We start from the raw sequence: 13,163 nt of genomic DNA, 5'->3' as shown, positions 1-13,163 counted from the left end.
ATGTAAAAATATGTTTAATAGGAATGTATATGTATAGCCTCTATCAGATTGTGCGCCATCTTAGGGAGGGAGTGGGGAGGGAGAGGGAGAAAAATTTAAAACTCAAAAGCTTATGGAAGTGATTGTTGATCAATCAAAATAAATTAATTTAAAAAAAAAAAGAACAGATAAAGAAAACACCTTCAACCAACCAGGGAGCCAAAATCTGAAAAATACACAAGGAGTTAACCCCACCTAATCTCCCGTAATAGAATATAAAAGCTCCCTTTCTTTCTTTTTTTTTCCACACCTCTCTTTACAAAGTCTTCCTGGTCACTCCGCCTCCTCTCCTCCACCTCCTCTCCAGTCTGCTCCTCCCTCACTCCTTCGAGCCTGCCCAGAGTACAAGTTCTCTCACCTTCAGGATTCCAAAAACAACACCCAGTTTGCCATGGTCAATGGTTAACACTTGACTGGCTTTATATAATCCTTCCCGGGCCGACCAACTCTTCTGTTCAGCACCGGCCAGCTCCCTCCGCCACCATGGTGAACTTGGGGCAGATCCTATGGGCTTATCGAAAGTATCTGATATCCATCCTGTTTCCAGTCGTGCTGCTGCCCCTACCCTTGGTGGTCCCAGGCAAGGTAAAATGTTTTTTGGCTTCTGGAAGTGGGGCTGAGAGAGCTTGGGGAAGTCTGGGGCAGGCCAGCTGGAGTGGGCAGATCCAGAGGACATGGGTTAGTCCCCTGGTCTTTCCCCAAGCTGCAGGACAAGGGCACATCTCTGGCTTGGCCCCAGACACACACAAACTGCAGGAATCACCTGGGGTGTGTGTGTGTGTGTGTGTGTGTGTGTGTGTGTGTGTGTGTGTGTGTGTGTGTGTTGAGGAGGGTGGAGGAACCCTAACATCAAAGATCTATGGTTGGAAGAGACTTCAAAAGCCACCCCCTCATTTTACAGATGAGGAAACTGAGGACCATAGATTCAGAGCTGGAAAGAGCCTCAAAGGCACTCAAATCCAACTGCTTCATTTTTGAAAAATTATGGCAGAGAGCTTAAGTGACTTTCCAAGGGTCACACAGTGTCTGAAGCAGGATTTGAATCCCGTGCTAGTGCTTTACCCACTGAACTAGCGCGCAGCCCAACTCGATCTTGCTTTGAGAAGTATCATCCAATCCCATGAAAGGTGTTAGTCTTCATTCTTTTGTGAGGTTGAGGGTTGGGGTGGGGGTGGGGTTACATGGTCTCCTTTCTCCTCTTGCCCAGAAGATCTCAAAGTGTAAAGAAAGTGAAAAATCAAGGTTGGCTTTTGTAGTGAGATTCTGATGCCTGAGCTCACAACTAATGTTGGGGTATCCTTAAGAGACCTGAACTAGGACCCTTGAGCCTCCCAACAGGTACCTCCCAGAAGGTACAAAGAGGAGAGAGTTTTTAGGCTGACTGATGTAGTTAACAGATGGCATGTACCCTGAAGCAGAGAAATGCTAAGAGATGAGGATATCCTGGCTCTGCCCCCCCCCCCCCACAAGAACTGGCAATACAGGAGTTCAGGACAGGGACTTCCATGGTTGAGTGAAGGACAACAGGGAACGAAGATGAAGAAACCAACGTAGCCCAAGGAAACCTGTTTCTTGGGCTTTGGGGAATCTTTGCAGTGGGGGCAGGGTGGGGCATAGGCTTTCCTCGAGCTGGCTGAGCAACTTGGGGAGGCCAGTTATGGGACAGAGTGTTCTGCTTCCTCCTCCCCCCAACCACTCAAAGACAGAGGCAGGCTCCTGTCCAGCTTATCCTGTGAACCTCAATCTCTCTGCTTTCCAGGGATCCCTCAAAATACTCAATAGCACTGTGAGTGTCCTCTTAGCAAAGATGAAGGAAACAATTCTCCCACAGCCTCCTCAGGAATAGGGTGGCACAAGTGTCCGGTCTCTGACAAGATCTAAAAGCCAGCAGTGGCTGAGTCTGATTTCCTCTAAAATCAAGGAGTCACACCCCGGACAAAATAGTATCTCTATATGGTGAAGTCTGTAACCTAAGACAGAGTTTGAAAGGAAAGGACCATCTTGATCTTTCTTGCCTTCATAGTCCCGTACCTCTGTACTGTGCCCTTTCTCTCTAACAGCTCCGAGGACCCAGCCAAGCAGGATGCTGTATTCCATTTAACAGATAAGGAAACTTTTCTGTTAATCAGATAAACCAACCCCCAACCCTGGGCTCCTTCCTTTCCTCCAACATCCAGTACAGATGACTTCCTGGTTTGCAGTTACCTATGAGGTTGGCTGACTCAGGACCCTGCATCCTGCCCATGAGGGAGGATTACCTACCATTCCCCAAACCTGGTCTTTCTCTGTCCCTCCTTGGATCCCCTAGACTCTTCTTTCCCTAACCCCAATCACATATTCATTCATTCTTCATTCAAAAGTATCTAGGGTTTTTAGGTGACAGGCACTCTGTTGGGCACGAGGGATACAAAGATAGAACAGGGAGATAGCTCCTGCCCTCAATTGGTTTGCATTCTACTTAGAAGGAAACTATAGGTGGCAAATAAATAAATGCAAAGCAAAAGTGGGGGAGGGGGAGGGGGAGAACATTGGACATTAGTAGAGTACACACACTCAGGAATGCTGGAAGACAGGTTAAGATGCACTCTTGGAGACGAGTGGGTAGGTAGTATGCCTGACACATAGGGTAGTGATCCCAGGGAATCAGTGGAGAAGCAATGAAGACAGAGTCAGTAGATCCATGGTCAAACCTGGGCCTCCCTAGGCGTGGAGTTCATCCAGTCTCACATCCAGCCATTCAAGAAGTAGTGTGATTGGTGTCCTAAGTCAGGAGACCTGGGTTGAAGTCCTGGCTTGCCCACTCTGAACCTCAGCTTTCTCTTTTCTAAAATAGGAGAAAAATATGGAGGTTATGAGGGCTAAATGAAATAATGGGTAGGAAGACTATGGATGCAAGTGGTTATTTTTTAATACAAACTATATTTAAGGTGAAAACCCAAATGGTAGAAACTTATGATCTAGCTGTCAGCCAATAAGCGTGTACTAAGAACCATATGTCAGTACAGGAGATAAGGCAGGTTTGTTGTTGGGTTTTTTGTTGGTGTTGTTCAGTTTCAGCCATGTACCACTCTTTGTGACCCTGTTTGGGGTTTTCTTGGCAAAGATACTGGAGTGGTTTGCCATTTCCTTCTCCAGTTCATTTTACAGATGAGGAAACTGAAGCAAACAGGGTTAAGTGTCTTGCCCAGGGTCACGCAGCTAGCAAGTATCTGAGGCAGGATTTGAACTCAGGTCTATCCTAACTCTAGTCCCAGCACTCTATGTCCTGTGCCACCTAGCTGTACCACCATGTTTACAAACAACTTTAATACTAGGCCATTTATGATGAGTACTGTAAAGGTACAAGTAAATGCTGTAGAAATTCAGAGTGAGGAAAGATCACAAGGTAATCAGAGACTTCACACTACTGGACTTTTTTTTTTTCAATTGGGGTTAAGTGACTTGCCAGGATTACACACTAGTTAGTGTCAAGTGTCTGGTCTGAGACCGGATTTGAACTCAGGTCCTCCTAACTTCAGGGCCAGTGCTCTATCCACTGCACCTCCTAGCTGCTCCCCTACCTAGCTGCCCCAACTGTTCACACTAGATGAGACCTTCTAGGTCCTCATTTTACAAAAGGGGAAACTGAGGCCCAGAAAGGTGATGTGATTTGCTCAAAATCACTTGCCCTGGTGTCATATTTCCTCTCTTCTGAATGGGGAGACCAAAGGAGCCTTCATGAAGAAGGGGCTGTTTGTAATGGAACCTCCTTGAGGAATTTCTGCTGGTAGGAATGACGGTGGGGGAGGAGATTCCAGGTAGAGGGAACTGTGTAAAAATGGTTTGGAGGTAGGAAAGCACAGGGTTCCCAGCATTCCAGATCCTGGGTGCATGGAGGGGAAGGGACAAACTGAGACCCAGAGCCTCAGTTTAGGTGCAGGATATGGATGAGAGTTTATTCATTAAACATTTATTAAGTACCTGCTGTGTGTACCTGCCAGGTGCAAGGGTAGAAAAAAAGTTTGGATAAAATATAGTTCATGCCCTCAGACTTAGTTTTCTCATCTGTATGTTGGGGATGAGGACCAAATGAAATCATATATGTGATGTATTTTGAAAACCTTAAGATGTTATTTAAATATCAGCTGTAATTTTTATTATTATTGTAAGAAAGTGGGCACTGGACCTCTGATTTCATTTGAAAAAAGGAATTCCCAGGTGAGAGTAGTCTTTCTATCGATGTAGATCAGCACCCTCTCTGAAACTTAGCATCTTAGAGGTGCCTAATGCACTGAGAGGTTTAGTCGATTCCTTACCCAGGGTCACACAGCCAGGAAATGTCAGAAGCAGGAAGCAAACCCTGGCCTTCCTGGTGTTAAGACCAGCTCTTCCTTCACTATCCCATAGCTGTCTCTCACTGGGACACATACACAGGTTGTCTTAATAGGTAATATTTCATTGGTGGCTAGCATAGGGAAAAAACTCAGGGCTCCTATTTCCTAGCACAATGCTCTACAGCAGTGATTGTCAGACTTTTTGGTCTCAGGAACCCTTTATACTCTTAAAAATTACTGAGGACCCTTCCCCAGAAGAGTTTTTGTATATGTGGATCCTATCAATCGATTTTTACTGTATTAGAGATTTCAATGTATCGGTATTCTAAAAATAGCTCTGACCTCTCAAAGTCCCTAAAAGAGTGTCAGGGACCCCAAGTGGTTCCTAAACCACACTTTTGAAAACCATTGCTTTACAGAAACAGCCTGGCAGCGCTGCCTCCCTGCAGCAAACAGCCTCCTCACCAAATCTGAAGTCTCCTTGGTAGCTGCATTTTCTTGGCAACTCAGGAGGGTAACGTGGTGCCTTGTGACAGACTGTCACAGTCAGCTAAGTCCCTAATAGGTTCAGAGGATTTAGAACTCAATGGCACCTTCCAGACCAGCTAATCCAAACCCTCTTATTTTGCTGCAGGAAAACAAATACTCAGAAAAAGGAAATAATTAATCCACAGTAAAACAGCCAGTTATCAGAATAGGCCACATTCAATGCCAGGTCTTCAAACTCCAGAGAGGGCCCTCTTTCTACTACATGCCTATATCCCCACTTGCTATGCTGACATTTCTATCAGATACACTACCTAGTTTAAGAGTCGTGTAATAGATGAAGTTACCTTATAGAAGACCTTGTTATAATTTAGTAACTCATTCCCCCTTAGCAAAGGCGTCTGAGACAGAGCAACCTTATACCAATCGATCAACATGCATTTATTAAGTATCTACTGTATGCCAGGCACAGTGCTAGGCATGAATGAAACAATCTCCACTTATTATCATAAGCTGTTTATAGTCAATAGTCATATACCCAAGTCCCAGTATACTCCTCCTCTCCAAGTGTCCTTCATTCAGTGGGCAAAGGAGCCCAAAACAAACTGGGAGTAGGCTGTTGGTGTCCATGTCTACTGACCTCAAAGGTACAATTGTCCTTCCCCAGATACCATTCATATCCCTCTACTTTAACCAGACCAACCTCATTGCTCCAGCCACAGACACACAGACACACCCAAGGTCAAAATGCCTGGACGACAGGGACCATGTCCAACATGGTCTACCTTCTCCTGCAGTGCCCATGTGGTACAGGCTAATTAATAGAAACCGAGTGGATTACAGTCTTGAAGACGTCTGCCATTTTCAGTTAGCCACAAAGGAAGTGCTTTCCCAGTGATATTCCTTTGGGCAGGAAGATTCATTAGAATGGCTGCTCATCTGGGCCCTAGGAGGTGGGTTCAAATCCCACCCTGATGCTCACTTACCTGTGTGATCTTGGGGAAATCGCTTAGGTTCCCTGGGCCTCAGTTTCTTCATCTGTATAAAGGAAAAAGTTGGGTTAGATGGCCTACTTTTAAAGGTCTCTTCCACTTCTCGATCTTTCCTTTGATGAGAGACAACCACTTGAGAACACAAGTATAGCTGAGAGGCTGAATCATCTCTTGTAAAGATAAAAAGGAGGAGGAAACCTATTAGCTTTTCCCCAGATTCTAGGATAAAAGTTTATCAGGAGTTACAATGAAAGGTCAATTGCTGTAACACACAGAAAGATCATCTGATGTGCTGAGCTTTTCAAAACTACATGACCTCCTTCAAGGGCAGTTCTGAAAGATTTACTGATACCCTTGGCTGGAGGAGTTCTTGAGAAGTTTTCGTCTACTTTTGCCTTTTCCCTTTGGGTAGGACTGTACCAATACTACCTCAAATGCATAAAGATCCAGCATCTTTCAGTTCCCTTGGGTTTAATCATTCCTGTGTAGAGGACTCCCAAACCTATCTATCTATCTACCTCTCTATCTCTCTACCTACCTACCTATCTACCTATTTATCAATCTATCTGTCTACCTATCTATCTATATAATCTATATGTATCTATTTACCTATCTATATGTATGAATATATATCTACCTCTCTATCATATATATATATATATATATATATATATATATATATATATATATATCTACCTCTCTATCTATCTACCTACCTACCTATCTAATCTCTGTCCCTGCCTGTACTCCTATCTGCCTATATCCCTATCGATATATTTAGCCCAAATCTCTTTCCTGCGCTTCAGTGCCCAATCACCAGCTGCTTATGGTACGTTTCCAACTGAATGTTCCCCAGGCACCTCAAACTCAGCATATCCAAATCGAAATTCATTCTCTTTCCTTGCAAACGCTTTCCTCTTCCTGATTTCCTGGTCTCTGCACAGAGCACCAGTCAGCCAGGTTTGCCAGCTCAGTCACCCCAGATTCGTCACTCTCATTCACTCCCAATGATCACATCCATTGCCAAAGTTTCTCGATCCTATTTCCTCAGGACATCACCGGCATCCATTCTCTTCTCTCCACCCACACATCCCACAACCTCATTACACTGACTATTGCAATTGTCTCCTAATCAGGCTCAGTGCCTCAAGTCTCTACACACTCCACACGGCTGGCTGCCAAAGCAGTATTTCTGAAGCACAGGGCTTGACTATGACGGTTTCCTGTTCACCATTGCCCCTAGGATAAGTTAAAAAAAAAAAAAACCACCCCTGTTTGGCATTTGAAGCCCTCCACTGTCTAGCTTCACATGACCTTTCCAGGCTTCTTAATACATTTTTCACCTTCAGTCACTCTACATTCCCGTGAAACTGGTCATCCTGCTCTTGCTTATATTTCCCATCTCTGTGCCTTTGCTCATGTGTGATTTGTACACTTTCCCCACCTGTGACTCAGTTTCCTTCACCATTCTAAATCCTGACTGACTCTACGACCTGCTTGTGAGGACCAAATGATGTATGTATGTAAATCACTTTAAGGAAAAGATCTGTAACCTGGGGTCGATGAATTTGTAAGGTTTTTTCTTTAATAGATGTGCTCATGAGAAACATTTCCATATTAGCCATATTGCAAAGGGAAACAAACTTAAAAAAAAGAAAGTTTAAAAAAGTATGCTCCAGTCTGCACTCAGTGCTCATCACCTCTCTGGAGGTGGATAGCATTTCCCACACAGGTCCTTTGGGACTATCTTGCACCATCATTTTGATCATAGTAGCTAAGTCTTTCAAGTTCATCATCCTTACAATATTGCTGTTACTACGTTCAATTGAATTTTCAGTTTCTAAACAATTTTGATGACTGTATTTCAATATAATTGATTTTCCTTTTCAATTCCGTGTATTTTATTTTATGCATTTAAAAAAAAATCATTCTGAGATTGGATCTATGGCTCCACCAACTGTCCAAAACACAAGAAAAATTTAAGAACCTCTGTTTTAAGGGCAATAAAAATGTACACAATAAAAAATGGCACTTGGAACCAGTAAGACCTGGTTTTTAATGTGGTCTTAGTTCAGCCTGGGTAAGTCACTTAAATCTCTCTGAGCCTCTATTTTCTGATCTGCAAGATGGGGATAATAATAGTTCACAGGTTTTTGTGAGGATCAAATGAGATAATGTATGTAATATGCCTTGCAAACGTTAAAAGCTACATAAATGCAAGCTGTGATTGTTCATTCACTGCATTGGCTTAGTGGTCTTGGACAAGGCAAATCAGAGAACAGAAGCTGGAATCTCAGTTCGATCATTTGCAAGGGACTGGCACCACACCCATTGGGCCTGCCAGAGGTTCCTCAAAGCCCAAGCAACCCTAGAACCACTGTTATCAAACACACCCCTCCCCCCTGCATTCTTCAGTCTTTCGTCAAGCCGTCTCTATCCCCTAACTCATACAGGTTCATCCCAGGTCCTTTCTGCCCTAAAATCTGCACTTAAATCTGTCAGTACCTTAGCATGTGCTAAGCAGGTCACCTTTCAGATCTTCAGTTTTCTCATCAGCAAAATGGGACTAACTATACTTGCCCTTTCTACCTACAAAGGTTGTTGTGTAAGAATCAAATAAACTAATGTGAATGAAAGTGGTTCCTACCCCCACCACATACACACACCCACCACCACCAACCAGGGCCAGTCTCTACCAGCCTAAGTTAACTATCAAACCTAGGGACAGCCCCTGGGGCATCTGGGCATTTCATGCTGATGCTCCAGTTATTCTTGCCCTAGTAATGGTTAATCACAATGCGGGTCATTTCCCATTGCCTCTTTAGGGCACTTCCAGTTCCCTTCCTTCTCCTATCCCCCCAGGGCTGATCACTGGAACTCCTATTGCCTGTGTCTCAGAGTTGGGACTAGGTAGATTTCCATTTCCATCTTCATTGGGCCTTATAGTTTTTTATGAGAGATGCTGCTGTCTCCCATAGACTGGAGGATCTCCAAAGGTAGGGACTGGGGCTTCTCAAACTTTTCTTATCTGTCTCCTGTTTGCCCGGAACAAAATTTGCCCAGAGCGGGTGCTTAGAATGGTAAGCAGGGGCCATCTTGTTCTCTTATATTTGTAACAGAAGTGCTTAGAGGGGCGGCTAGGTGGCGCACTGGTTAGAGCAGCAGCCCTGAAGTCAGGAGGACCTGAGTTCAAATCTGACCTCAGACCAAACGCTTGACGATAACTAGCTGTGTGACCCTGGGCAAGTTACTTAACCTCAATTGCCTTAAAAAAAAAAATCACCAAAAAACCCTAACACACACACACACATACACACACACACACACACACACACACACACAAAAGAGAAGCGCTTAGCACTTGGCCCATCATCACCACTACATATGTGCCTTATTTAGTTATTGATTGATCTTAATGGGAGAAATATTGATGTAGGTAGCACCTTACGCTAAGGGCCCTCTATCAGGAGCCAACCTGACCTGCTTCTTCCTCCTGGAATCCCTGATTTCCTCCACAACTCAGCTGCAGTATCACCTTCCAAGTGTCCTCCCCACCCTCAGCTGCTAGAACCTTCCCTCTAGAGTTACTCTGTATGTATCATGTCTACCATTTATATATGGGCTATCTTCCCTTTAGAATGTAAGCTCCTTGAGGGCAGGAACTATTTCCTTTCTCTTTTTGTATCCCCAGCACTCTGCTCAGTACTTGGCAAATAGTAAGCATGTAATAAATGCTTGGTGAATGGTTGACATGGAAATGTGTTTTGCGTGACTTCTCATGTATCGTGGAGATCCTACTGTTTGCCTTGCTTGGGGAGAGGCTAGAGGGAGGGAGAGAATTTGGAAGTGAAAAATTTTTTTAAATGAGTGTTAAAAAAAATAACTGGATAAATAAATATTTGTTGATTGATCAGATAGAGTGCTGGACTTAGAGACAGGAAGACCTAGATTTCAGTCTTGCCTCTACTAGCTTTGAGACCCTGGGCAACTCACTCAACCTTGATGTGCCAATTCAGGGCCAATTCTCTGGGATATTTCTCTTTTTTTTTTTTTTTTGGATATTTTCTCTTAAGTTTGGAGTTGGTGAAGACAGTTCTATAGATCAGATCCTTCCCATATTCTCCAGAACATTCCTGGGAGATAGGTCATAGGATAACAGATTGAGAGCCAGAAGGGACCCAAGAGGTCCAGGAGTCCAATTCCCTCTCATTTCATAGACTCTGAAACTAATGTTCAGAGGTAAAGGTCACTCCCCCAATGCCACAGATGGGCAGTCTATACCAACAGTAAACAGTGAGTTAACAAGCATTTATTAAGCACTTAAGAGAGTAACCAATGGGCCTCTGCTGAAAGGGAATGGATGGGTTTGGACCTGGAATCGTCTGAGTAGGTGGTGGAGAATGACTGGTATCCATCCGGGAAGACTCCCTGGAGGAGGGGGCCTAAAGCCTTGAATGAAGTAAAGAAGAGGGATGATAAATTGCACGTTGAAAAAAAAGAAATGGTTTTATAAACTTGGGAAAGGTAGGGCCCAGGTACAGAAAAGGGAAAGAGATGGCCCAGAGCAAAAGGGTCAATTTTACTCTCCTAGAAAAGGTCACCCAAGTCGAGCAGATAAGAACAGGGCAGCAGATAAGAACCTCGTTGTTTCTTCATGGAAGTCTGAAATGGACTTTCTAGAATCTTATTTTATTAAGATTTGTTCCAAATCATCTTCATTCATTTCAGAATGATTCCTCCCTTTCTCCAACCCTATGAACCATCCATTGTAACAAAATTTAAAAAGAAAGAGAGGAAAAAAACAGCCCAGAAAAATCAACTAATATGACAAGCAGATCTAACAATAGCTGAAACACGTCACACCCACAGACCCCTTCCCCTCTGCAAAGAAGAGAGGAAGGTGCATTTTCTCAACTTTACCTTTTCACCTTCCTTCCTTTTTTTCTTTCTCTCCTCCTTCCCTCCCTTTCTCCTTTTCTTCTTTTCTTCCTTCCTTTCCTCCCTCTATCCTTCCTTCCTTTCCTCTCTCCTTCCTTCTTTCTTCCTTCTTTCTTCCTTCCTTCCTTCTGTCTTTTCCTTTCTTTTGTTCTTTCTTTCCTTCCCTTCTTTTCTTACCAATCTTTTTTTTCCTTCTTTTGAAGAAGTGTATTTTTGATCTATAAATCAGCAAGGAAGCCCACCAGGTGCCAGCTACGCTGAGTTGTCATGAGTCTTGCTTACAATAGCCAAGAGGGCTTCGTGCCTGTGTAGTTAAAGACAGGGGTACCAAGGTCCACCAAGGAGCCCCGGCCTAACTGGTGAGGAGAGGGAGGAAGTCCGCTGTTCTTTAGAATCCTCTTTTCTGGTTCATTGGATGGTAGATTTAGACCTGGAAGGGACCTTAGAGGTCATCTAGTTCAATTTCCCTCATTTTTATAGATGACAAAATTGAGGTTTAGAGAATTCAATGACTTGTCCAAGGTCATGCAGGTAACAAGGACTCTAAATCCAAAATCCTTTCCACTGTACAGTTATTCGGTCAACAAACAGAGTGCCCACTGTATAAGCAGGAGTGAAGCAGATTCAAAGAGTATTGAACCAGATAGAGGAGAACTAAAAATCCACTCCCTGCCTGCTTAGACCTTTGCTGATTTAGTTGTGGGAAGGACCAGCATTCCAATATATATGTAACAAGTATTTGTATGTAACAAGTATGAGATGCTCCCAGAAGTGCTATCTTTAGGATGAGAAAAGGCTTTTGGGGCTCATACAGTCCAACACCCTCATTGCACAAAGGGGGAAACTGAGGCCCAGACAGTGGAAGTGACTTACCCAAGGTCACCCAGTGAATCAGTGGTAAAGCCAGGACTAAAGCCCAGGTCTCCTGACCAATGCCTTGAGGGCATGGGGTAAAACAGTAATCAGATTAAAATGACTTGTAAACCTTAAAGCATCATCAAAATGTGAATAGTTTTAATCAGGGAAGGCTTCCAGGAGGAAATAAGACTAGAACCAGTTCGATCTAATAAGCATTAATGCACTTAAGTGCCTGCTGTGTCTGGGCAGCCAGGTTGGCACCATAGTGCATAAAGCTAGAGCCTGGAGTCAAGAAGACCTGAGTTCAAATCCAACCTCAGACACTTACTAGCTGTACGACCCTGGGCAAGTCACTTAACTGTTTGCCTCTGTCTCCTCAAATGAGCTAGAGAAGGAAATGGCAAACCACCCCAGTATCTTTGCCAAGAATACCCCAAAAAAGGGATCACGAAGAGTCAGACAGGACTGAAAGGACTGAACAATAACAACAAAACCTGTGTCCAGTGACCTGGGCTAGATATTGAGTCAGTTGACAAGCCCTGATTGAGTGCTTACTGTTTACAGAACCCTGTACTAGATTCTGAGGGAGAAAGGGAAATGAGATAGAGAAATCAGTCCTTTAAAAAGCTTACGTTCTCCTAAAGGCAGGTAGGGGACTGATACTGTAGGTATACATGCATAAAACTAGGTAAGGATGATGAATGAAGTGGCATCTGAGTGGAGCCTTAAGGTGAGAAGAAGTCTCTCTTCTAAGGTGAGATGGGAGTGCTTTCTGGGGATGAACAAGTGGACAGGATATAAGGGCACCACAGAAAGGGGGGGGGGGATTGAAGAGGTTGCCTTCCAGGTAAGGGGAGGAGGAGGAGAAAAGAGAAGTCCAGGGACCGGGTTATCAGTTGGGCAATCAGGAAGGAAATCCCCACATGATACAGATGAGGAAACTGAGGCCCTTTGAGGTTAAGGGGCTAAATTCAGCTTAGCCAAACTGAGGCAGAAAGAGCTGGGTGCTACGTATTAAAGAGAAGGGATCAAAAAGTCTGGAGAGGCTCCAGAACGGCAGTCCCCTTGGCCAGCTGGTGAACCTAAGGGCCCCTTGTCAGAACAATGTTGCCTACATTCATAATTGAAGGAAATTCTACACTTCAGTGAAAGGTGAACGCGAATAATGGGGAGATGTTCATAGACCTGCTGAAATCTAGCCACGTTCTCCTTGGGGGTGCCCCCGGATTAGGATCCCCCTGCAGAGGGTAGATGCCTTCTACCCAAATGCTAGGCTGGAGGCAGTGTGGTGATACGCACGCTGAGCTGAGCTGTAAGTCAAGAAGGCTGGAGTCTATTTTGGGCTTGGTTACTAAACTCTTGGGTGGCTACAGGGGAAATCACTTCTACAGAAGAGACAGACAGGAAAAATAGATGATAGATAGGAAGGTGGATGGGTAGATAGGAAAACAGGTAATTAAATAGCTGGATAGATAGGAAAATAAGGATAAATAGGGATGGGTGGGTGGATAGATAGGGAAATAGATGATAAGTACAT

At 44.1% G+C, this 13,163-nt stretch overlaps 1 protein-coding gene across 1 annotated transcript in view; it reads left to right on the top strand.

Annotated features, from left to right (window-relative positions):
* Window positions 1–438: 438 nt before the first annotated feature.
* SLC13A2 (solute carrier family 13 member 2) overlaps window positions 439–13,163 on the top strand; it is a 36,772-nt gene continuing 24,047 nt past the window's right edge. Inside the window, exon 1 of the mRNA XM_027862233.1 lies at window positions 439–624. Within this exon, the coding sequence (XP_027718034.1) occupies window positions 523–624 (102 nt within the window). The 5' untranslated portion in view covers window positions 439–522. The remainder of the gene's footprint in view (window positions 625–13,163) is intronic.

The sequence above is a fragment of the Vombatus ursinus genome, unplaced genomic scaffold, assembly GCF_900497805.2.
Source record: "Vombatus ursinus unplaced genomic scaffold, bare-nosed wombat genome assembly UNPS02014768.1, whole genome shotgun sequence".
Classification (NCBI taxonomy): Eukaryota; Metazoa; Chordata; class Mammalia; order Diprotodontia; family Vombatidae; genus Vombatus; species Vombatus ursinus.
The sequence above is the reverse complement of the archived record's forward strand: the minus strand, read 5'-3'. Positions and strand labels throughout refer to the sequence as shown.